General features: G+C 40.7%; 1 protein-coding gene across 2 annotated transcripts in view; it reads left to right on the forward strand.

The window, feature by feature from the left end:
* Positions 1 to 287: 287 nt before the first annotated feature.
* DENND1B (DENN domain containing 1B) overlaps positions 288 to 23,445 on the forward strand; it is a gene marked incomplete at its 3' end in the record, with an annotated part of 148,173 nt that continues 125,015 nt past the window's right edge. For both annotated transcript variants that reach the window (XM_080349120.1, XM_080349121.1), the window contains exons 1-2: positions 288 to 320; positions 2,955 to 3,019. In XM_080349120.1, the coding sequence (XP_080205246.1) occupies positions 304 to 320; positions 2,955 to 3,019 (82 nt within the window). In that variant the 5' untranslated portion in view covers positions 288 to 303. The remainder of the gene's footprint in view (positions 321 to 2,954; positions 3,020 to 23,445) is intronic.

The raw sequence follows: 23,445 nt of genomic DNA on the forward strand, positions 1-23,445 counted from the left end.
CACCGGCCCCAGCGGCTCCCCGGGCCGCCGCGGAGCTTCCTGGTTCCCAGAAGGTGCCGGAGCGGCCGCAACAGGAACTGAGAGACGAGGGGAGGAGGCGGTGCTGCCGCTCCGCTGCAGTCGCGGCCCGAGCCGGGGGAGCGGAGCAGCCATGGGCCGCCGCCCGCCGCCGCCGCCGCAGCAGCGCTGAGCCGCCCCCGCCGCCCAAGGGAGAGGGGCCGGCGCTGCCCCCTCGCCCCTGCCGGGCGGGGCGCTTCTTCCTGGGGGGCGCTGGAGCAGCCGCCGGGGGCCCGCGATGTGACCATGGACAGCAGGTTCAAGTGAGTGCGGGGGGCGAGCGGCCGCGGCGGGGCCGGCGCGGGGCTGTCAGGCGCGGCTCGCCGAGCGGAGCTCCGCGGCGGGCAGACAGCGAGTAGGCCTCGCAGCCGCCCCGGCCTGCGGGCCCGGCAGGCAGGGAGGGCGGCAGGGAGGGGAGGAGGGGGAGCCCACCCGGCGGGAGGCAGCGAGGGGCCGGGCGCGCCGCGGCCGCTGAGTGACAGCGGGGCGGGCAGGAGACAGCGGGCCCGGGAGCGGGCCGTGGGGAGCGGGGCGCGCAGAGCGGCGGGGCGGCGCCCCCCGCCCCTTGGCCGCCGGCGGCCCCACTCCCGACATCGCCCTCCCACAGCTGCGGGGGCAGCGCGCTCCCGCCTCCGCCGGGCACGCCGGGTCAGAGGCGTCGGTGTCGGGGAGCGGCGCCCGGCGGGGCGCGGGGGCGGGCGGAGCGGTGCCGGAGCAGTGCCGGCTCGCTGCCCGCCCGCTGCCCGCCGTGGCCGGGGAAGGGTACGGTGCAACGGGGCTGTTCGCTCCCGAGCCGCCCCAGGCCCAGCGCCCGCCTGGGCAGCCAGAGCTCCCTCAGGCCCGGGCAGCGACCCTGCCCGCAGCAGCTGCTGGTTTGTGACATTAATCTCTGCGGTAATTACAAACCTCCTTTTTGCCGTTACGTTATGGCAGGTGTAAAAGGGCTTTTTAGGTGTTTGGAAGCGCTGCTCTTCAGCCTTGCCCAGCAGGAGCGGTGCCCGGTCCCACTGACGTTGGAAACCGACAAGATGCTCGACAGGTGTTTGGGAAATTGACAAAAATCTCTATGTAAATATACGATGAAGAAGCAGGCTGCTACCGGGGAGCTGTAAAGGAAATGAGAGACAGTCTGACAATTCTCAGACTGGTTTGACACATTTTTGACACTTCTAAGCGTAGTGGGATGTGAAGAGTAAACTTAGAAGCATTTTTGTGCAAAAGCAGATTTAGGGTGGTGTAGTGAAAGATGGAAGGCAGCTTTACTTCAAAGAGCTTTCTTCATGAGGGTAATTCAGCTAGGTGTTGAGTTAGAAGCCCTCATTTGGTGTGTGTAACACTCTAACCGATTCACATTAAAAAATTAGTGTTGCTTGGTCTGGGTGTTAGGAAGAAGTGGAAGAAGAAAGTGGCCTCTGAGAGTATATACTTGGCACCCGAGCTAGAGTAACGCCACGGGAAGATGTCACTTGTTTTAAAGACAGGATTTTTTTGTTTCGCTTTTCTAGGTGGCTCAATGATGCCGAGCCTTATCAGTTTCATTCTCAACCCGCTTGCCATCCAGAGGAACAAAGGACGGACTTTAATACCAGAGTAAATCTCCAATATCCTGGATTTAGGCTGTTGTAACTCAGAGCAGAATTTGATCTCTACACACAGGATCAGTAGAAACAGGATTTTCCCAACTAAATGCTTTAAAATGCAATGCAAAGAAAGACTCTGATACAGGCGGGTTACGTCTCCATAACCTGAATTAGGCTATAATTGTGTATCTCAGTTGATGATGGTGCTGAGGTCAGTGAAAGCATGTACTGAATCAATTAATTTGTGACAGCTGAAATTTCCCCCAGCTCAGTGTTTGGATTTCATTCAAACATTTCTTTAAAGAAACAACAGTGTGTTAATTTGCTACATGCTTTATTTGAGGCATTCTAGACCTGGAACCAAGTCTTGAATTTTTTTTTGTTTGCCTAACACTCCAGCTGACTTTGGTGGGAGCGTCACTCAAGGAGGGAGTTCAAGTGTGAGCCTTTTATGTGGTTAAATTGATAATTGATATGGGTGCGGTTATACCACTTGTTTTTAATATAAATAGCAGTGTGCTGGGTAGGCAAAGAGAGGTGGGTGGTAGAGTAATGGCATTTAGAACTGGTTTAATAAATATTTAGTTTGGGATCAGGTTGAGTGCTAATTGCTATTAGCATATGCAGTTCATTGTTGTCAGGTGTATATGTCCTGGGGAGGTGGAAGAGGCACTGGCCGTTCCACAGAGCTGACCAGGGGGCTGTGGCTCGTGCGCAGGTTTGGTAGCACGTCCATCCCAAGTCATAGCATTAATGTTTTCTCAATGAATCCTGCCTGAGATTCAGCCTTGAAAGTCAATCTCTTGTGAAAGAGGAACGTAAGTGATTCTCAACATAATGGTGGTAATCATCTGCATTTAAAGTGTAATGGCTAAATTTGTGGAATTAAAATGAAAGTCTAATGATGGGCTGTTCCCATTAAGTAGAGATAAAATGTAGCTTTAGAAAAGGCTGCCCATGACTCCATTAATATGTTTCAGGTTGAGTGATAGGGACTTTAGTAGCATTTTTTTTTTCCAGCTCTTAGGTGTGGTATGATAGAGTGACTTAAAAGCTATTTGATGTATAATGCAGTGGCAGAATCACTGGAATAAATCACATGGTTTAGCTTGTTTATCTTCCTTATACTTTTTTTAAGGCTGTACAGGGAAACATGCCTTTTTTGGTTCTTCCTTAGAACTAATCTGATTTCCAATTTTATTTTAATGAATTTTAATTAATTTATTTGTTATTTATATAGAATGGAAAAGATACAACATAGTAGAAACGCTATCTGAAACATATATATGATTAACCAATTGTGTTTCCTTCTTCTAGGGAAAATCCAGAACGTACCTTTGATTTGGTACTGAAGATAAGATGCCAAGCATCTGAAAATGAAGGTAACATGCTGTGCCTATTGATTTTTAGTTAGAGAAATGAGAGATGGAAAAAAATTAGTTTGCATCCTGATCTAGTGCCATCTTATGTTCTGCATTGCTGCTGGATTTGGATTGTATTGGAAAAAAACAATGGTTATTTTGTTGCCTTTTAAAGTCTACTAGTGTGTTAATTCATAGTTGTTGTGGTTTTTTATTGTTATGTTTTCGTTTTGGTCATTGTAAAAATATTTTTGTTCTGAGAGAAATATTTGCAAAGCTCGGACTTGGAATGTATCTTCTACAGTTCTTAAATCTTAAAGTGTTGATTTCATGTAAGATTTCATTTCGGCAGAACAGTTGACTTCTGTCCATCAGTGGAATGTTAATTTTGATCAGTGTGATAGGGAGAAAGTATGTTCTTTTCTGAACAACAGAAAGAGACTTTCTAGCTCATGTTTGGCAGCTGCATTGGTTTGATACATGGTACAAACAGCAATGAGCTCTGACTTGAGCTTGTATTAGCCGTTAGTCTCAATCTCTATAAACACGTGGTAGAAGAGGTGTAGTAGAGCCAGAGGATTTTTTCCTCCTGGGTAAAGAGAAGATGGGATTTCCACTGCTGAAATTAAAGTGACCCCTAGAAAGTCCTTTGGGGGAACTCGGTTCATGTTTTCATCTGAGGCTGTTGGCCTAATAAGAACACAGGGAGAGAAGTAATTTTGGTGGAGTTGTCTTGTAGTTGTGTTAGTCTGCAACAGCTGTGTCTTAATCACAATTGTAAAAACAATAAACTGCATCTTGAAATTGAATATATTTCTTATCCTACTGTGCCAATGGATACTATTTCCAGAGTTTACTGCTCTAACAAGTTAGAAGCCTGTAGAAGTTTATAGCCCCAAACTACTCCTTTTTTAATTTCAGCTGACACTTCTGTTAGTGGTATAAAGGGTATGTGCCTACTGTGTTTACCCAAACCACTTTTGTTGAAGCTACGTAATTGTAGTTCTTTAGGTCTTTTCCTGACAATCGTAACAGGCTTTTCTGTACTTGTTGTATTATATATTATCAATTTCTGATATCTCAAGTTCCTATGCTTTTTTTTTTTTCCCCCTTTTCTTTTTTCTCCTCTTTGTAACGTCATTCATTTAGTCGTGGAATGACATCTTGGTCCTGGTGCAGTCCTTGGATGTTACTTTTTTGTGACCAGCCAGCATCCTTTGATTTATTGCCTGCTTTTTTGGTTTGCTGTTGGTGCAGTCATGGTTTGGGGAATCAGCTGGGCTTTCTTAACTCTCTGGTCATTGCTGTGGTTTGTACAATGGCACATTTTGCCTTCTGTTCTCTCCCTTTTGCAGTTTTTACCTTGGTAATTTCATAGATGATGTCTGTGAATCCTGGTTAGCTACTTCTGATGTGTTCCTCATCACACTGCGTGTTCAGTCTCTGCTTCCACCTGACAGCGTTTCTTGAGGGCCCATTCACATCTCTGCTTAGTCTCAGCTTCAACCTACAGATTTTACTCAACTTCCCTTCCCTCCTGAGCTGTTGATAATCTTTTCAGGTCTTTGTCTTGAAATCTTGAAAAATATGGGCTGTTTTCTTCTGTGATCAGAACATGGATCTATATCTGTTTAATTCTTTTATCTTCTTTTTGACTTCTGATTTTTGTCACCTGCAGCTCTGTGAATGAAGGCCTGCACCTGAGTTCTGCTCATAGTCACTTCCCTGCCTCCCTCAGAGGGCGTTTTGTGCTGTTTGTCAATTGTCCCCTGTGGAGAGTGGCACCTTTAAGAAATCTCTGCATCTCCTTGACCCTGAGTTGATGTGGAGACTGATGGGTGACCGCACTGTGGGTGCACCCTCTTTTCTTCCACTTTTTGCTGTCGTCCCTCCTACCCTGTGTGGGCTCAGGTGTTTGTTTGTGGGGTGGCCAAGGGCAGAGGGAAGGTGTGACACAAGTAACGTGGGGGTCTGCAGTGGGTGACTAACAAGGGGCTCGGGGTGTTTCAGCTGCCCCGTGGGCTCTGTTGATTCTTGGATGTGTCTGCAGATCAGCACAAAAGTACAGTTCTCTTTTAAGAATCAGATTGTGCTGGCTGAATATTCTGCTATACTTGGTGAACCATCTGGGATTTAATTTATTTCACATTATTTCTAATTCAGATAACAGTCACTCGAGTGAGGGCTTGATATCATATTTACATGTGGTATTATGAGCTCAGTGATGTATCATATTAATATATCTGAATGTTAAAGTTATTTAAAGGAAATTCACAAGGGACGAAAGCGTATTGTCTTCCCTGCTACTTCAGAAATGGAGCACAAGGCTTGTCATGCTAAACAGGGAGCTTTCAAGGTTGGTTTATTATAAGGCCTAACAAATTTGACAGTTACCCTGTATTGTAGGTCTTGCCTTTAAATAGATTTTCATGCTAGGATAATCTTTTGAATATATCATACTTGAAAACGTGATCCATTCACCTGTTTCTTTGCTCATGCTTCTTTCTTTCTTATGAAAGAGATTTGTGTTTAAATAGGGGCTTTTTCCCTCGCATCCCATCTGCTCCTTGCACTTGATCCTGAAGCTATGTCAGGGCTGAATTTGTGACATCATTGCCACCAGTGTTGCCGTGGAAATATCACAGCCACAAAATTATGATCTCCCTGCATGAGTGAGCAGCAGGAGAAGCTGACTTAGTAGAGAGGAAGACCTTGATGTGACCCATGGATCTTGAAGCTTTTTCTTTTCCAGCTTTGCTGTAGTGTGTGTTCTCCTGCATTTTAATTTCCCTGTGCCAGCCTGTAGCTGTTGTAACAAATAAAAATTGAGGTAGCCTTACTGCACGCGGTACTGTTAATAAGATGCTATATGCCTGCAACAGTGTGACATGATGAAAATTTTTGCTGGTAAAATTATTATGCTTTTGGAAAAGTATTTTTAGATAACTTCTTAATTGTAGCATAGCTCTCAAATAATGTTAATTTTTTGGATTTGACTATGTCCAGCTATGCAGGATCTTATGCACTTAAAGTGCAGCAGGGTTTTTGTGTATTTTGAAGTTTGTTATTAAATCATTCCACTAATTATGTCCAGCACTGTTTTCTGCTCAACGAAGACACCTAAGAGGTTTCATGTGGTTTACGCAAATTTATCGCTTCATGTATGGTAGTAGGTCCTGAGTTGGTTACAGCGTAGTTGTGCTAGCATGTCTGTAGTTGTAGTTGGATCAAAATTTTGATTTCCCATTTCATAATTGTTTTTTTTGTCATTCAAGAGTAGCTTGCATACTTGACTATTTCTTAATACTGTGTTCTTGACTGAGTAGATCATCCTTTTGGGCTGCTCTTTCTCTTTGTTTTAAACTACAGGACTGCACAGTAGTGTTACTAGAATGCTGATTTTCTAACTCTATTCTCCTTTTTGGCACAGAAGAGAAAAAAGGGTACTCTTTACATAAAAATTCTTAAAATTGAATGCTCTGTTGAACTAATAGCATGAATTCTAACATTTTTTGCTGTTGCTGACAAGCTTTGTTTGTTTCTAACTTGGGTTATGTTAAAAAAAATAAATATTCTGTGTATTAGAGGGGCCTAATGTCTACTGCTAGCACAAAACAGGATCTAGTTCCCTTGACAATTTAAAATATATTGCTTACTATATTTTCGGAGTAAACAATGCTTTTCATATTATACTACACCTAACGCTTTACCTTGGAAGCTGCATTTCAGCTATATTTAATTAGACAGTTGAGGCATGTATTCCAAAGAGGGGAAAAATGGCTTTACGACCCAGATCAGATTGTAACTCATGTCATAACTTCCAGTCCTTTGCAGCATAGTCAAGATGGTAATAATCAATTAACATGGTATATTGAAACATAGTAACTAGTTAATGCAGCAACTTTTTGCTGGGAAAATTCGTAACCCAGTTCTTGCAAAACTTTGAGACTAATTAACTTCTGTTCGCCAGAGTTTGCTAAGTGACTCAGAGATGAATACCAAGCTATTCTAACAGCCCAATACTTGTATATTATGAATTTGGCTTGTGGTGTTGGTAGCAAAAGGTTTTATGTTGCCTCCCAGGCAGCTGCAGATTTTTGTAGTTCTTTCTTGTGTCACTCTTTAATAAACAAGGAAATGAAATAGCCAAAGCATTTGCCCATTTTGACACCAGCAGCCAACCTTCTGTTGTAAATTTTAACTTACAGACCCAGAGGACAACTTGATAACATATTAATATGACAGAAACTGCTGTGTTATTTCAAGGATGAGCACTGCAAGTTTTTCATGCTTTGGGCTGAATCACCTTTTCTAGGTGCCAGGATGGACGCAGTGTTACATTCATCCTGAGTGCACGGTTTGACGTGAGGCTGTTGGTTCAGGACTGTACGACAGCTGCACCTCCAGCAACGTGACTCTTGTTCTCTCTGGAAGGTGATGCCTCACCTGGTGCTGCATGGTGCGCTTGGGCCCGCAAACCGGCTCAGCCAAGCAGGCTGCAGCTTGGGGTTTTTGTCTAGGCAGCTCCTTCCATCATGACAAGTAAACTGAATTTCTGGAGGGTTGATGTTTCTGAACTCTTCCACAGGACATGTCCAAAATACTAGTGCCAGTGTAATCTTCATGAAGAGTGCACATTTATCTATCTATCTATATGTTTGCATATGCAAACATGTACAGTGTGTACAGTCTGAACTTTAGTTTTTGGTTAGGTGTGCAAAGGTGAAGTTGGGAACTTAACTCATTTTATAAGCTGCATTCCCTATATTGGTTTTATGAAAACTGGCTTGCAGAGACCGGATGCAGAAGGCAGTGCAGAGGTAGCAGCAGAAAGGCAAATGTGCAACAGCTTCTCTGAACGTAAGGTCTTCAGCATTTCTGTCCACGGTTTCCCAAGAAGATGATTCAGATTGGTTTCAGTTTGTGTGGTTAAGAGTGTGCTGTCTGCTACAGCTTCATTTTCTTTGAGTATAGCACATCTGAAAAGCAATTAAAAGGCTCCATGGAGTGTGCAGGTAGATCCAGGAAATTAAACCACTGCATGTCTTGCTTGGGGTCTAGGACTGCTTTAGCCCTGACTGAAGTTGTTCAAGTTTTACTTGAAAACCTCTTCAAAGTAGCAGTTCATAGTTAGTTCAAGGAAAGAATAGTTGTTTGAACAAGACTTGAAATTTGCTTTGTCTCTGTTTCCTCTTTAAATGCTGGGAAGCCTTCTCTAGCTCTAGGGCTAGATATGTGATTTTCAGAGAACGTGCTTTAATAGTGTGTGTTGAGTTGCATGAATAACTCCTGTAGTTTATCTTGCTTGTGCCAGAATGATGATAAATGTTAGTGATGCATGATCTTGAAATTGTTTTTCTTTAATGAGTATTCTTTTCATTACATTTTCAAGCGAAAGTCATGCAAAACAGTTTAATTGTATATTGGTGGTGTTAAGAATTATTTGAATTAAGTTCAGGAATTAGGCTAAAAATGCATAATTCTTTGTATGAGGTTTGATTGTGATCTGTAAGGTACTAATAAGGTATGTAGTTCCAGGAAGGTCCTGATTCTGGAAAAAAGTTTTACACAGTTGGTAATTCTGTCCATGGGTAACCTGTCTAGCTTTGGTATGATTTTGATTGTCTTCCAAAGCTGCTTTCAGGATTGTGATTAGAGCAAGCACTATTTTTTCTTTTTTTTTTTCGTCACTGAAGAGAGCTGTTTATTCACCACAAATGCTGAGCCTGTGGGTGCAACTTTCTGATCAGATCACTCTTCCTCTGCTGTACTGTTGTTTTGTTTTTTTCAGAGTGTCATTTGAACATGATTAGAAAGATAATTCTATCAGCGTAATACATGAAGAAGTTTGCATTTTTTTTTAAAGCAATTAAAACTTTTGCTGTAGTCTTTATATACTATCAACCTTTTTCACTATTTTAACTGGAAGGATACTGGCCTACAGAAAGTTAGGTTTCTCTAACTTTTTAAAGCATGCTGTGTTCTTCAGGTGACTATGAAGATCAACTATATATTGCTGTGTACTAGATAAGCTTTCATACAAGTCTTGTGTTTATTTGTGGATTTTTAATGTCAAATACTGTGTTACCATATTAGAATTTATTTTACACCAATACAAAGTTAAAGATGCTGTTTTGGTTTGTAGAATGCCATTTCAGAACGTGGGCTATCTGATTATAGTCTTGAATGCAGTTTTTGTATATAAAAAATAAAGGCTTGCTTTCCTTAGTCCTCTAAAGTTTCATTGAGTTTAACACACCCCATCCCAAACTCATTAACTCATACATTGTTGTTTAGGTTAGTGCTGCTTCCCTGTGACTGTTTCTGTTTTTCCTGATGCAATTTTCAGATGATACCTAAAAAGCTTGGAAGAGGATATTTAATCTAACCTTGTTTCTCTACAGGATTATCAATTGTTTAGGAGTGGAATATTTCACAGTCCTTAATTGAAGATTATATCAATGTTTCAAGGGCAAAAGCAGGTAGTGACGGGGGTTGTGCATCACTTTTGTCCTTTTTGACAAAGCTAAGGACCATAAGCCAGAGTTTGGCTGAAGCTGTGTCATGTGTGAGCACCAAGCATACCTGTAAATCCTTCACGAATTATAATCTACTGTATAACTTTGAACCCTCCAGTTGTATCTAAATGAATGTTTTCATTATATTCAAATTTCATTTAATTGGAAAGCTCCTCAGGGTATGAACAATGTCTGCTGTGTGTTTGAACTGTCACTAGCAAAGAGTGGGTGTTGGAGAATTATGAACAACAAAAACAATTAAGGCAACTATGATTTTGCATCTGAGATAAAAATTGGCATTTTGATGCTTTTTACCTTTTCCATTCATTCTCCAGAGACTGAGAGATGGAGAACAGTCACTCCAGCTTTCAGCCTCTCCTCACAGATGCAAAAATTGGAGGAAAATGTTGTTTTTTGGTGCCTCATTTCCTCCAGATTTTTTTTTTTCCACCAACCTACAGAGATTCTTGGATGTATGTGTAATTTGGAGGTGGGTGCAGATATATGTGCGTAGGAGGTGAAAGGGTGAGAGCTGCTGGAGAAATAGGTCAAGGAAGCCCCTTCTTCTGTCTCCCCTGCATTCTTCACCGGGGATAAGAGACCTTGGCGGGGAGGGTTGACCCTTATCCCCAGCAGCCAGAGGATGGGCCTGGGAGGAGCGGCAGGCTCTGCTCTACTCCAGAGATACCAGCTGTAGTCATGTGGGGGCAGGCGCTGTGGTATCAGTGCTGGTACAGATGAATTATTCCCCTGCAGGCATTTGCCCGACAGTGTCATTTTTTCATGTAATGCCATATGCCACTTTCAACAGTGTGATTTGGTTTTGGACAGTGAAATTAAAATGGAAAAACTTGATGAGTTAACTTTTACAAATGTTAACTTGTTATAAAATGAATTTTGTATAAAATTCAGTAGAAGGGACACACTAGTTTTAACATAACTAAATATAAGCTGAAAACAGCAACCCGTATCATGTAATGTCATCAGTCAGTATGAAAGTTGGTGTTGCTGTGCTTTTTTCAAATTTAATTTTAGTTTTGTTTTAATACTTAACTATTTGAGATGGCTGGCTGGGGGACAGTTTGTGGGCTTTTAAATTGCTTGCATTCAGAAGTGTTAAGATTTCACATATTTTTCTAAGTTAATGTCAGTGTGCTGCTGCCCTCCCACACACTGAACAGTCCGTCTGCACAGGGGTTTATTGTCCTTTAAGGAGATATGCTATGTTCCTAGCTCTCTTCTTATATAGTTTAATGGATTGTCTTTCATGTATGAAGGGTTTAAAAATCTACTTTAAAAGCTTTGAAAACCAGTTAAATTTTCAAGGTTTAAAATGCTTTTTGCAAAGCTATGAGGCACTTCTCTCTCTAGCACAGACTTGAAGAGGCTGAAGTGTAGGGTTTCCTGTCTGGTTCACAGAAACGGTCTTTGAATTCTTTTTCCTTTGCCGCTAGTGATATTATCTGGGGATGCAGATACATACAGATACATGTGCTTATCATGTAACTGTTGGGATAGATACTTCTGTTTGTAAATAAAATAAAGGGAAGAGTTCTGTTAATGTTCATGAAGGGCTTAAAAACCCCTGAAGCCAAAATAGGTTTTCCCAGGAAAGTGCTGTTGTTATTCCTTAAAATAATTTTGTGTAGTAAGAACAATTTGAGCATAGCACCACTGTGCAACTAGTGTGTCAAGAATCTGTTTTTCTTTTGTGGTAGGCTGATGTGTGGTAACTTCAAGATCCAGATAAAAGCATGCTTAGGATGGAACATTCCATGTGACTGACAGATAAAGTACTAAAGTGCTGAAAACATTATCATCTTACATTTGCCTTTGACATTTTTCTGGATATCTTGGAACTCTAGCTCCACGTTTAGAACTGAATAATTTGGGTGGACAGAGTTCTTACATTTTGTGATTCTGGTTTAGGAGAAGAGATTAAAACTTAACACTGAATTTTATATGGAAAAGAGAAGAGAAGAGAAAAAGCAGAAGTGGCAAGAGAAAAAAGGCCTGAACAAGATTTTGGGTGCGGTATCTGCGCTTCCTGAGCTGGGAAAGCAGAGGCAGCAGTTTACAGTCATAACCGTCTTCCTTTGCAAAATTCTTAATCCTCGCTTGGAAGGTACTGTCCAAGTATTAAATCCTTAATTAGAAATAAGGCTTGAACAACGCCCTTAGATGACATTTCCTAGAGTCTGAGTCTGGATCTGGTTTCTTTATGCATTTGAGTGGGTATTTGATGCAGATTAAAACCTAGCTGAAACTACAAACTTGTGACTCAAAATAGCATATTAGTTAGGGTTTCTGTGTTTACTTTAAGATATATTTTACGAACTTCCTTAGTTAATGCTAAGTTTTAATAATCATAGGGGCATAATCGTCATAACCAAGGTATATTGCCATAGCTGGTTTACCACTGTGTTTTTCCTTAAACTCAGAATGGGAAAGAGTGACACAAAGAATGATTAATACAACTGCTTACCTTCTAATGGAGAACAAGAAATTCCTATTTATCTGACTTCAGCTGCTGTTCACATCAAGGGTTTTACTTGTTGTACCAGTTGTACCTGTTTTAGAACACATCCAGATATTGTAAAGTTACGGTGTCATTGTGTAGACAGAGGCAAATGTTTGCTTTTCGGGGGAAGCGGTTCATTTGTTCTGCTACAGGGCAAGCTAAATGCAAAAATACGCTGTCTTTGTATTTAAATACTGGATGATAAATGTCGAATTGAACTGTGTTGCGGGAGTTGACCTGACACAGAGAAGCCATGCTAGTGAGAGGTGTAAGGCACAGCATCGTTTTCCAGTTCAGGAAACCAAAAAGAATGAGGGATGCCCTTACTGGCTCCTGCTGTCTGGCTGATGGCTTTGCAGCTCCTAGGTTACTCTCTGAGTGTTGGAATTGTGTCGGGGTTATGTTAAACTCCTGTCCTTTTGAGGGAAATGGGTTCAACAATTTTGCTGGTGCCTTCTGGTTTTCTATTCACATAGTAAAACTTGGGTCCTAAGGAAAAAACCAAATACTGAAAGTTAGATCCCCATCACTCATGGTCACTTTGAAGCATTGCACATTTGAAGATAGATTGCATATCCAGTTTGTTAAAAAACAAAACAAAACAAAAGTCTGTCAAAAGAGCTCAGTTAGGCTAGATTGGTATCATGCAGTAATTCATAGAACCGAAAATAGTTAACAATATCGTGACACGACATGGAAAATTCTGAAAAACTTTGTGTCCAGGAAAGACTGTTGCTGTTACTCATTCTAGGTATCTTCTCCCTGCTAAGAATACTGCCAGATAAAAAAGAACATTAGTTGCCTAGCGGCAGATGAATTGCTTACTTCTTTAGCTGAAACTAGTGAACTTTTCCTATCATGTCACAAGTGGCTGCGATGACAGTGATTGTGTGGCAGGACCGGTAAAGCTTTCTGACACTGGAAACTGCGTTGGGTGAGGTTCTGAGCACTCAGTTGCGGTCACAGTCAGGCGTTTTTAATTGGTGCATCTGAGTAAACCCATTGTAGTTTCTGGGAACAGGCATGTCCCATGCATTTTAAGTACCTGTTTACATTTACTTTTACTTGGGGCCAGAGCGCTGTAGCATCCTGCAAGGTCTAAAAATGCTTATAAAGTGTCAGCCAGGGCAAAAAAAGATCAAACTAGTACGTGTAATTAATAAGTAAACAATTGAAAAAGAGAATATCTTTCTCAGCCTTGATAGAATATGCTGTATTTTACATATAATATTTTAAAAAGTATTCTTTTGCATTTTGGTTGTAATGTTAGAAATCAATACTGTGGAAGTGCATGACAAAAAAAGGAAATAGTGCTTGAGATAACCACCTCTAAAGTGGCTGGCTGAAAACATTTTTCACTGGCAATAAAAACCATAATAATTAAAGCTTTCCTTAAACTCTCTGGCAACTAGTGATGGTGACTATCTTCTTTTTAAATAAACAGTCTTGTGTGACATTGCTGGATGTTAACAGATCTAGCAAAACTGCTTTGTCGTTGAGAATACTTATCAGACCTCATGGCCCTTTGAGGAAATTTGCATTATGTTTTCAACAGTGAACACAACAGAAATTCTTTCTGCTCCTGCTATTGGGGAAAATTATGAGGGAAAGGGTAAACCAGATAAAATAAAAATAAACTAGCAGGACTTTCAGTGGAATAGGGAGAAGGCTGGGAATGGAGAGGCTGGTGAATGGTGTTGACTGTGGGCAGCAGAGCTCCCGGAGCCGGGAGATCCCTGAGCACTTGCTCTCGTGGGGGCTGGGGAACACGAGCTTGATCTGCTTGTGTATGATCTGCTTTGGGCATTTTAAATAGGTGAGAAAGGTCTGAAACTGCAGCATGCTTTGAAGCTGTGAAAAGAGGAAAAAGTCCTTTGCTTCCAGCTCTAAATGACTTCAGTTCAATCTGTGGGATTGCATGACTCTCCTCATGTGGGACTGAAGGTGTCTCAGCTCCGAAACACTGCTTTTCTCTGTATTTCCCAGAAAACCTCTTGGTAATGTATTTGGTCTCACGGAACCCATCTAAGTGGCTTCTCCTACCTGGGTGTTTCGGTTGGTGGTGCTTCCTGTGATTGTTTCACTCTTGAAAACTGAAAAATACTCAGTGTGGTTATCTGTGAAAATGAAGGTATCTTATTATAAAGGAATATTCACTAAAAGTTTTGGCTTCCTCATGAACAGTGGCTGTACTTCATACACTGTCCAAATTTTAAAATGCTCAATAGCCCTTCTAAAGGGATGCAGGAGCATTCAGGATAAAAATCTGACTGTGTATGCAGTCACTTCAGTAAGTTGTGGCCTGGGATTGCGGAATGATCTGTGTGCTCACCAGTTACTATCGTCATTAATGACTTCAGTAGAAGAAGGTCTGAAATGAATTCAGCCTAGGAGAGCTGCAGAGGCACCACTCGTTATGGTTGTATTGTAACATGGAGTTAGTGTCAATCTTTGTAAAGTAAACATATAATCTTAGGATAGGCAGTTCTTTGGGGTTCCTGCTGGGAACATAACTGGGCTATGTATGGAGCCAAATCAGAATTGCTCACATTGTGTTTTAGAAACATAATGGGATTTTATAAGCTGGTAAAAGTACATTGTTTGTGTTGTGTCTCATCATGTACACTCCTCATATCTTAATATAAACAGGGAAATGTGATACTGACATATGTTACTGGGGCACTTCTGCTGCTGGAGTTTTGCTCCTCTGTCTTTTAACACTAGAAATTATTCATCTAAGCATGACCAGTATGTTTTAATTGTCAGCACATCTTGAAATGTTCATTGTTCAGTGAGCAAGACAAAAGTCTTGCTAGGACAGAAAGTGTCGGAACAGCATAAACAATAGTTGCAAACAAAGTAATGTTTCAAAATGCTTTGTATATGATGAGACTGAAGGGATTTTGATATTTTCTTTTTCTTTTCTTTTCTTTTTTTTTTTTTTTTTTTTTTTTTAGACCTGTATTTAGTTACTGTTGCTTTGACTGTGTAGAAGAGTATATATTACTTAGCACAGCAGTTAGAATACTAGCTTTGTGCTTGTGGGTCAGAACACAATGCAAATCATGAAACAGATACAAATTGCCTAATCTGAGATAAATGTTGAAACAGTTAATTGTTACAGAAAGAGTGAGAAGGTGGCTTTCTATTGATTGATGTTACAGAACCTCAATTTTTTCTAGAGTCCTAGCAGTATATATTCAATTAATGTGTTTCATGGGAATATAAGAAGTTATGTCATATATGTAAAATAAAAATAAATGATGGTGTGTACTGTGTGTTATCTTAAATTAATATTCTTGTGACAGAGCAATACTGATCTGTTACAATAAAATAATACATCTTAGAAACCAAAGAAACCATATTTGCAATATAAATCAGTAGTTCTCAAGTTTAATTATCCCATTATGCTCATACTTTGTTCACCAGCATTTCTGGAGGATTTTGTTTAACTCTAGAGTGTAACAACTAGACACACTGGAATGATGTGGGTATTGCAAATATGCAAGGTTAGGCAGAGAGCCAGATTTTATTCTCAGCTCTTCTTTGAACACCAACAGCTGAGAGATGAACTTGAAATCAATGTCTTCAACTTCATTAGATTTTTCTTAAGAGAATGGAAAATGGCGCTTTTTTGAGACACCCTGATTGACTCCTTGCCTCTGATATTCTCAGACATTATAATATAATTCATAATTATCTCCAAATAAAATATAGGAGCAGTGAAACAAGAATGCTCTTTCATTTATTCATGTAATTTATATTAGAAGTTATGGCATTAATAGAATGCACAGGTGTGTGGATAAAATCTGTTTTATGTATGATGAACTGCAGTTGTTCCCTGTAGAGGATTCCTGTGCCCAGAAAACTGACCGCATGCACCGAAGATATTCTGGGACAAAACACGGTACCTGACAGGGTCCCAACCAAGTCTGGTTTCCAATGGTAGTGAGTCAACAAAGACAAGCATTTTATAAACAATAGGTGAAATATCTTCCTACCTTGTGTCTAGATAGCTCAGTAGTTATTAATAGGATACAAAATCTTTCGTTGCTGGAATATGTTTACAGAACTAGCTCTGAATCTTTTTATTTTTTTCCTCCTCTTTTGAGTGTTCTTTTATTGTCTATGCTTCCTCTTTTCTGTGTATGAGGTTTATGTTTTCATTTGACTTATCAGCACTGAGAGAAAACGATTAAAAAACCCAAACCACATTGGAAGGGCCAGACATAATCCTAGATTTGTTTTGGACTTTGCTGATATTGAGTTTCAGCTAAATAGGGGGGAAAAAAATGATCACACAAAGGTAGAACACATACTATACGTTGGTAGGAAGTGCCAGCACCAGTCACACCTGAAGGGGAGTGACGTGAACCAGGGTCATGTTGCTGAAAGACCAAGTGATGTGTTTCTGGGGGTCACATCACTGAGCTTTGCTGCTGATAAGCATCCATTAAGCAAGTCTGGCAAAAAGAAGCCAAGTCTTTGAATAGCAGTTTCCAGGAAACAGACACTTGAAGTTTGAAATGAATGACTAATAGCAAGCGCGGTGCATTTCTTGGTAGTGGTTCTCTGGCAGCAGTGATGAGTGTCACTATCTTCTGTTCTGCAGCTTGACTTTCCATGGGCAGCCAGGAGAAAGCACACACTGTCCCGTTCCCTGAGGGACGGCACAGAGATTGTGCTGGTGTCACTGAAGTAATAGTGAGGGGATGAGCGTTCTTGAAACTGTCACAAAGAAAGTGCATGTATATACTGGTTCTCATTGCACCTTCTTATGATCTCCCCTTCAAGTAGAAGCCAGTGTGGGTGAAGTCTATCATTAAGCAATGCTTTCACCTCAAATAATCTGGGTTTGCTGGGTAAGACAGTGGAGAAAATTAACTATATAACCTTTTCAACATATTTAAGCAATAGAAAACTGTTTAAAAAAAAGCCAAAAAAACCCTCTTTATACACTATTGCATGATGAAATATGAGGGAGGTATGATTGTGACCTCCTTGAAGTGCTATAATATCTGCTATTGAAGAGATTAAATGGAACTATGTGTTGTTATTACATTTGCAGCACAGCAGCACTTCAGCTGCAAATCTGTGTGATAGTTCTAACTTCCTGCTGACCTGTAACTTCAAAAAGAAAAGGGTTCTAGGCTTCATCCGAGCAGGAAATTTACCAAAAACTCATTAAAACATTGTAAACCTTGCCTGATGCAACAACACATTGACAGGATGTTGTTTCAAGGTACTAATAATCCAGGGAAATGAGTAAATTAACAGGTAAAAACTACATGCCACTTTACCCAGAGCTCATCAAACATCCTTAGTTGCTCCCTGCCCTGTCACTCTGCAAGGAACAGCAGACAAGGGTTGTGCTGCTGTGGACCATCACCCTTCAAGCCCTTGTTTCTAGAAGGGAGAATATTGCCAAACTCTCTCTCTTTGAGAAGAGTCCAAGGTACCACACAGATGTGGTACATCTCAGATAGATGAGTTTATTAGATTCTTTCTCTTTATTAATTAAAAACTGAGCTAATGTGCAGGGAGTAGTGAAGTAGACTGAGATCTTGTTAGTTCAGGCTGAAACTTTCGCCACATTCATAAAGTGTTTGTAGCATTTCAGAGCATCTGATATTTGCCGCTGTTAATACCAGATCAGTTTTACCATCTGTGTAAAACACAGGATTTAAAAATAGATCAATACTTTAAATAAATATAAAAATGTTTTCTTTCTGTTACCAATCTTTCCTGTGTATTTAGCAAAGAAATAACAAACACTAAAGTGCAGGTTTTTTAAAAACTACTTTGGAGTTTAATTCTAAAAGCAAAAAAAAAAAAAAAATTATATATTCACTAACCCTTTATTAGAACCTTCTTTTTTTTGGGGAAAAAAAGGAACCATTTGTAGTCAACATTTTCTTAAGTAGATTTCAAGTATTACTGGAGGATTATATTCAGTAAGCTTTTTCATTTTAAATTTAGCTGTAGGGCTTTGTGGTACTTGAAATGACTCATGCATTGTACCACGGCTTAAAAATTGTCCCTTTGTACATGGAGAACCAGAATTCCTATTTTATGAAGCAGTTTCAGTAACTGACTAATTGAGATTAAAATCATTAGAGCCCAAAAGGGATGGGTAGATAAGCAATTATTTGGGTACTTGTCAGTGTTAAGGGGTTTAGGTGTACATTTATGTGTAGTTTACTTTCTTACACGTGGTGCTTCTAGGATGTTGCATATTGCATAGTTGTTTAGATGTTAATTTGATAATACACTTGTAGATCAGGATTGAAAAACAATTTAAGTAATTTTGTCTCTTAAGTATGTGGAAGAGCAAGATGGTAAACAGTAGCATATAGATGAAGAACACAAAGTAGGTCAGCCAAGTCATCGGTGCAGAGCGACTCTTAAATTTATATTTTGTGTATTTAGTTTATAACTGCCTACAAAAGAAGTTTTTTTAGCACATCAGAAATGAGATTTCAGTAGCTTAATGAAGTGTCCCCTTATCATAGTGCAGTTGGTTCCTCGTTTTGCTGTCTTCTCATTTTTGGTTTTAATTTTGGGTGCAAGTGTGTGTGGGAGGAAGTTGTGACTGACACTTTTCGTTAAGGAGATGCTCTGTTATTTGAAGAACAACAGAAATATGTTCTCAAGTCAGCTTCTCATTGTTCAGAAAAGTAAAGATTCTGTGGTTGTTTTTTTCATTGCAGATGATTTGTCTGTGTTGTTTAATGCATATATGGTCTCTGAAGGCACGTGTCCCCTTTCGCATAGCTGTTAGAACACTCGTTAATAAAACCAGCTGAAGTTATCCACAGCACGTGTTGCAGTTCAGTGCTTGGGTGAAACTGGCCAGCATGACCTGAACCTAGCTGAATTATCCAGAAAATTCCTTCTGAGATGTGCTAAACTCTGCTTTTCAGATCTGTCAGCTTAAAACAGGTCTGCCATTGCTGCGAGGAGCTGAGCATGCTCTTTGACAGCACGGCTGCCTGCTTGGAACAGAACACCTGCACCCCCAGTCTAAAATACGAATCCTTCCCTGCGCTGGATGCAACTTCTTTCCTGTGTGGATCCAGACTAAACTGTTACTCATTTCCAGCGATCTCCAAAACATCTGTCCCCCCATTTGCCTGCATTAAGACTGCTCTGTAGCAGCTGAAAGGGGACCGGCCAGGCAAGGGAGGCTTTGGAGAGTTGCCTCCAAGACCCACTCCAGGCTGTTGTGTTCCTGGTGTGACTCTGTTCTTGTATTTCGAACTGGAAGAAAATAAGTCAAAATACAGATTATAGCCTTTCAGGCAGAGAAGAAAAACTGTGAGCAGGTTTTGGGGCGGTTTGTCCCCTGGCTGTGTGTGCAGGTGGTGGGTGTCACAGCGTGCTGCGTGTCAGCGCCCAGGACCCACCGGGGTGAGTGCAGTGTCCTTTCTGCAGCGTGTGCCTGCGGGCAGCTGCTCAGGTGTGGGAGCTGCTCCAGGCTGCCCTCTTCTCAGCAGCAGCGTGCCTGCCTGCCGTGAACACCTTCTGGTCCAGCCCCTCTGCACCCTCGGCAGTGTCCTGGGGCAGTGTGGCTGTGCTGCTGTGTTTGTGAGCAGTTTCCTTTTGTGTGTTTGAAACCTACTGCTGTTGATTCACTTGGATTATAGGTTTTGCATTACAAGAAATAGGGAGTAATTATTTCTTTTTCACCTTCACTTGCGCTGTGGGTGATCTTTTATCCACCCCCAGCTGCCTGAAAGTGTGATTTGTTGAACCTAGCCCTGAGTAGGTGCTTTTCCGTACCTACGATGTATCCTTATCCTTTTGTGTTCTTCTCTCAATTGTATTTGTTTTTTGAGGAGAGGATGGTCAGAACTGCACGGAACATCCAGGATGTCATCATGTTCTGGATTTCTATAGCAGCAGAGCAACAATTCACAATTTTTTTTTTTTCTTTTCTCCATGCTTGGAAATAACTGTTCCATCACTCTTACCCATGGTGGAGAATCTGCTGTTTATTGTTGCCACCCTTTCTCGTAAGAATGTAAATATATGGAGTTGTAAAAACAAACCTCACCACCCCCAAACCACAACTTTTTGTGTTCTGTGTCTCTTTCTAAAGCTTCAAATCAGTAGGTCATCTTATCTCATGTAATGCAATTTTTCAGAGTATTTTTTTCCCAGATGCTATCGTGCTAAATGTGGGCTCAGAAGAGAGAATGAAAAAATGGCCCCAAATGTATTTTTAGTATAGGAAGAACAACTTTATTCTTTTTTTTTTTTTTTTTTTTTTTTTTTACTTCTGTTCAGAGGGAGAAATCCAGTGTTCTGATTTTTAAGTCTCCAATATTAATATATATTTTTTCCTCTCAGTAACCTTGTTTAGAACTAAAAATAATAATGAATCATAAGAGTATAAATCTATTTCTATTATCATGCTCTTGAGTTAATGCTCTGAATTCGTTCCTTCCCAGACTACATTTCTTCTCAGATGTTTTGCCTGTCTGAAATCAGTTTGCATATAACTTCTCAAACTGGCCTACATATGTGTGAAAATGTGCATCTTGTTGAATCACACTCACAGTGAATATCTATAAATAAGCAAATTGTTTGGTACTGTGAGCAGGTTTGTATGGTTGGATCTTCTGTGGCCGCTGCGTTATTTTGGGGAGCTAACTTAGGTTCCTGTGCAGCACTGCTCAGCTTCAGAGGAACATGGTTACTTTCTTGTTTCATCACAAAACACTCTTAAAAAAAGAAACAAAATCCCCAAAAATCAAGCAGGCACCCTCGCATTCCCCCAGTCAAGCAACCCATGCCAAACAGCAATCTGTTTGCTGCTTATTTTGATGTTCTCTGCCTCTGTGTTCAAAACAAACTGGTGAAATTGATGAGGGGCGCATTTCCTCAGCTGTGGCTTTTTCTCCTAGTAAAGCCCCAGGAACTCTTTCCAAAATACACACTTGAGAGGCCCTAAGAATTCCACAAACATGCAAGCATCTTTTTGTCTGCGATAATAAATTATTTTCAGTGATTCACAATATATGATCTGCTTATTCAAACATTAAAATATTGCTTAGATCTAGGTTTTTTTTGTTTGTTTGTTTTGGAGTTTTTGTGGATTTTTTTTTTTCTCAAGATGAAAGAATATATTTTTGTTAGTGTTAGTCCACTTCACTAATATCTATTGTCACTGTGTATTATTTATGCTATAGAAATGCAAGTGTGACAAAGAAACAAAATACAAGTCACTGCAGTGTGCTTTGGTCTATTTGCACTATAAATTTATAGATACCTTGTCTCGCCCAGACTTCTCCCTTTTTGATGGCCGGTGATGCTGAGCACTTACACATCTTGCTCCATAGCAAAGCATAAGGTATTTCTGTTACCATACTTCTGTAATTTTAATTGCTGAAGATAACTGGAATGGTGAGCGATACTGATGCAGCACTGTCAGTGAAGTCTGGAAGATATACTTCTTATGTCTTGAGTCTTGGCTTAGTGTGTCCTTACCGAGTATGAAGTTAGGCTCTTGAAATATCCAGAATGCTAGGTGCTTGAGTATAAGTTAATAATCTGTGTATTATTTTAAAGACACACATAAGCAGTAGCTGCTTGCTAATAAAATGCATTTACTGACCCATGAGTGAATTGATCCCTATGACTATTTAAAGCTTGGGGCTCTAAAAGTTTTTCTCTTATCTTTATGTTAAACAATGGAAAGTTTTACCGTATGTTCAAATAACGTCTTCATCAGGTTCACAACAGGATACCATAGTTAATTTTCAGTTGAGTGCTTTACAGGATTTTCTTTTTTGCTGGCTGGTTGGGTGAAAGTCTAGACACTGAGAGACGAGGCGTTAGAGGGGCCTCACAATATCGTTATTGTGAATGGTAAGTAGCAGCAGCTTCCTCTGATGTACGGACTCCATGCCCAAACCAGCAGTACAAAGGCAGAGCTTTTGTTCCAAGGGATAGGGGCTAATCCGAGTGCTGCACACTGTGAAAAACCTTTTATGGAAGGGGGGAAAAACTTGCCTTGAAGGTGAGAGGTCAGCAGTTTAACCTCTGACCATAAAATAAGAGACTAGTGAAGAATGGGATGAACAAGGGGGAAAAATACTTCAAGTACTCCATTCTTTGTTTATCAAAAATGGGTCAAGCAAATGAGTGTCAGGAGTGGTTACAGCAGTTCTGATAGGATGCAAGTGAGTCTGAAGATGTGTGCTGGTTTAGCTTGGGGCTTGCACAGCTCTCCCTTCTCAAATGCTTGAAAAAGAGATCCCCAAATGAAAATCCAGTCTTTCAGCAGCCCTTAAAAGCACAGTGACTCTGCTCTCCTCCTCCCCAGCCCTGATCAAGTTCATTTTTATTATTTTTTTTTTTTTAATTCTAATCTTCCATTGCATAGGTTAGCATAATTTAGAATTTGGCCTTTTTAACTCTTTCCACTGTTTCTGAGCTGGTTTTTGGGTTCATAAAGAAGCATCATGGCAGTAAACTCCTCACATGGATTCAGGGGACAGTGAGATGGGTCTCCAGTGAATGCTGCAGATCTTTGGGTGGTCAGTGCTATTGTACAGCAGCAGGGGAGAGCTGTTTCCAATCTTTGGGCAAAGAGAATATGGAGCCTCTACCCTCTGATCTCATTTTGGTATTATCAGTGCTGGGAATTTAGTTGCAATCCAATTAGAAAAGATGGGAGCCATGTTAACTAGTAGTTAAGCCTCCCGTATTCTTGGATGCACCCGTTTGGACTAATTGGTTGTGCTACTTCTGACTGAGGCTGGCAGAAGATACATTAAAGCTCAGCTCGCTGCCTGGCTTACAACCAGTCCTTGTGCTTCAGTAGGTCCAGCCCATGAGGAGCTGCTCTCCTCCCTCCTGGGCTCTCCCAGCATGCAGAAAAGAGTCATAATGCTTTACTTGTGCACCTCTGCAAGTTTTATACTTGACTGGACGTAGTTGTGTTTTGTATATGAAGTAAATTCCTCTTCCTGCTTCACACAGAGGGATTAAAGTTAGGCTTTGTTGTTGACTCTCTTCACATGTCACATCTTCAAACATTTCCTTGTGACCTGGACAGCTTTAGCCCCTTGCATTATTAGAAGTGGTCAGTAACCACCAGCATTCCTCAGCTGACACCAGGGCTTCTCAGCACTTGGGGAAATATATTTTGGTAGATGCTTGATTTTATTTGTGCTTGGATGTAGTGCAGCCTCTGACTTGGTGCTTTCTGTGACCTTTGGCTGAGCTTAATCCATCATTTCTCCATTTAACAGACATCTTTCTTCTTTTTAAGGGGTAAATTTCTCAGAAAGGTATGACTAAGTGTACTTCTGTGTCTGACATGTCTTCAAGTGAGAGGACACACTCTTGGTTCTCTTTACATTCCTTAGAAACCCTTTTAGGTTCACTGATAAGTGAAA

The sequence above is a fragment of the Nesoenas mayeri genome (assembly GCF_963082525.1).
Source record: "Nesoenas mayeri genome assembly, chromosome: 8".
NCBI classification, from domain to species: Eukaryota; Metazoa; Chordata; class Aves; order Columbiformes; family Columbidae; genus Nesoenas; species Nesoenas mayeri.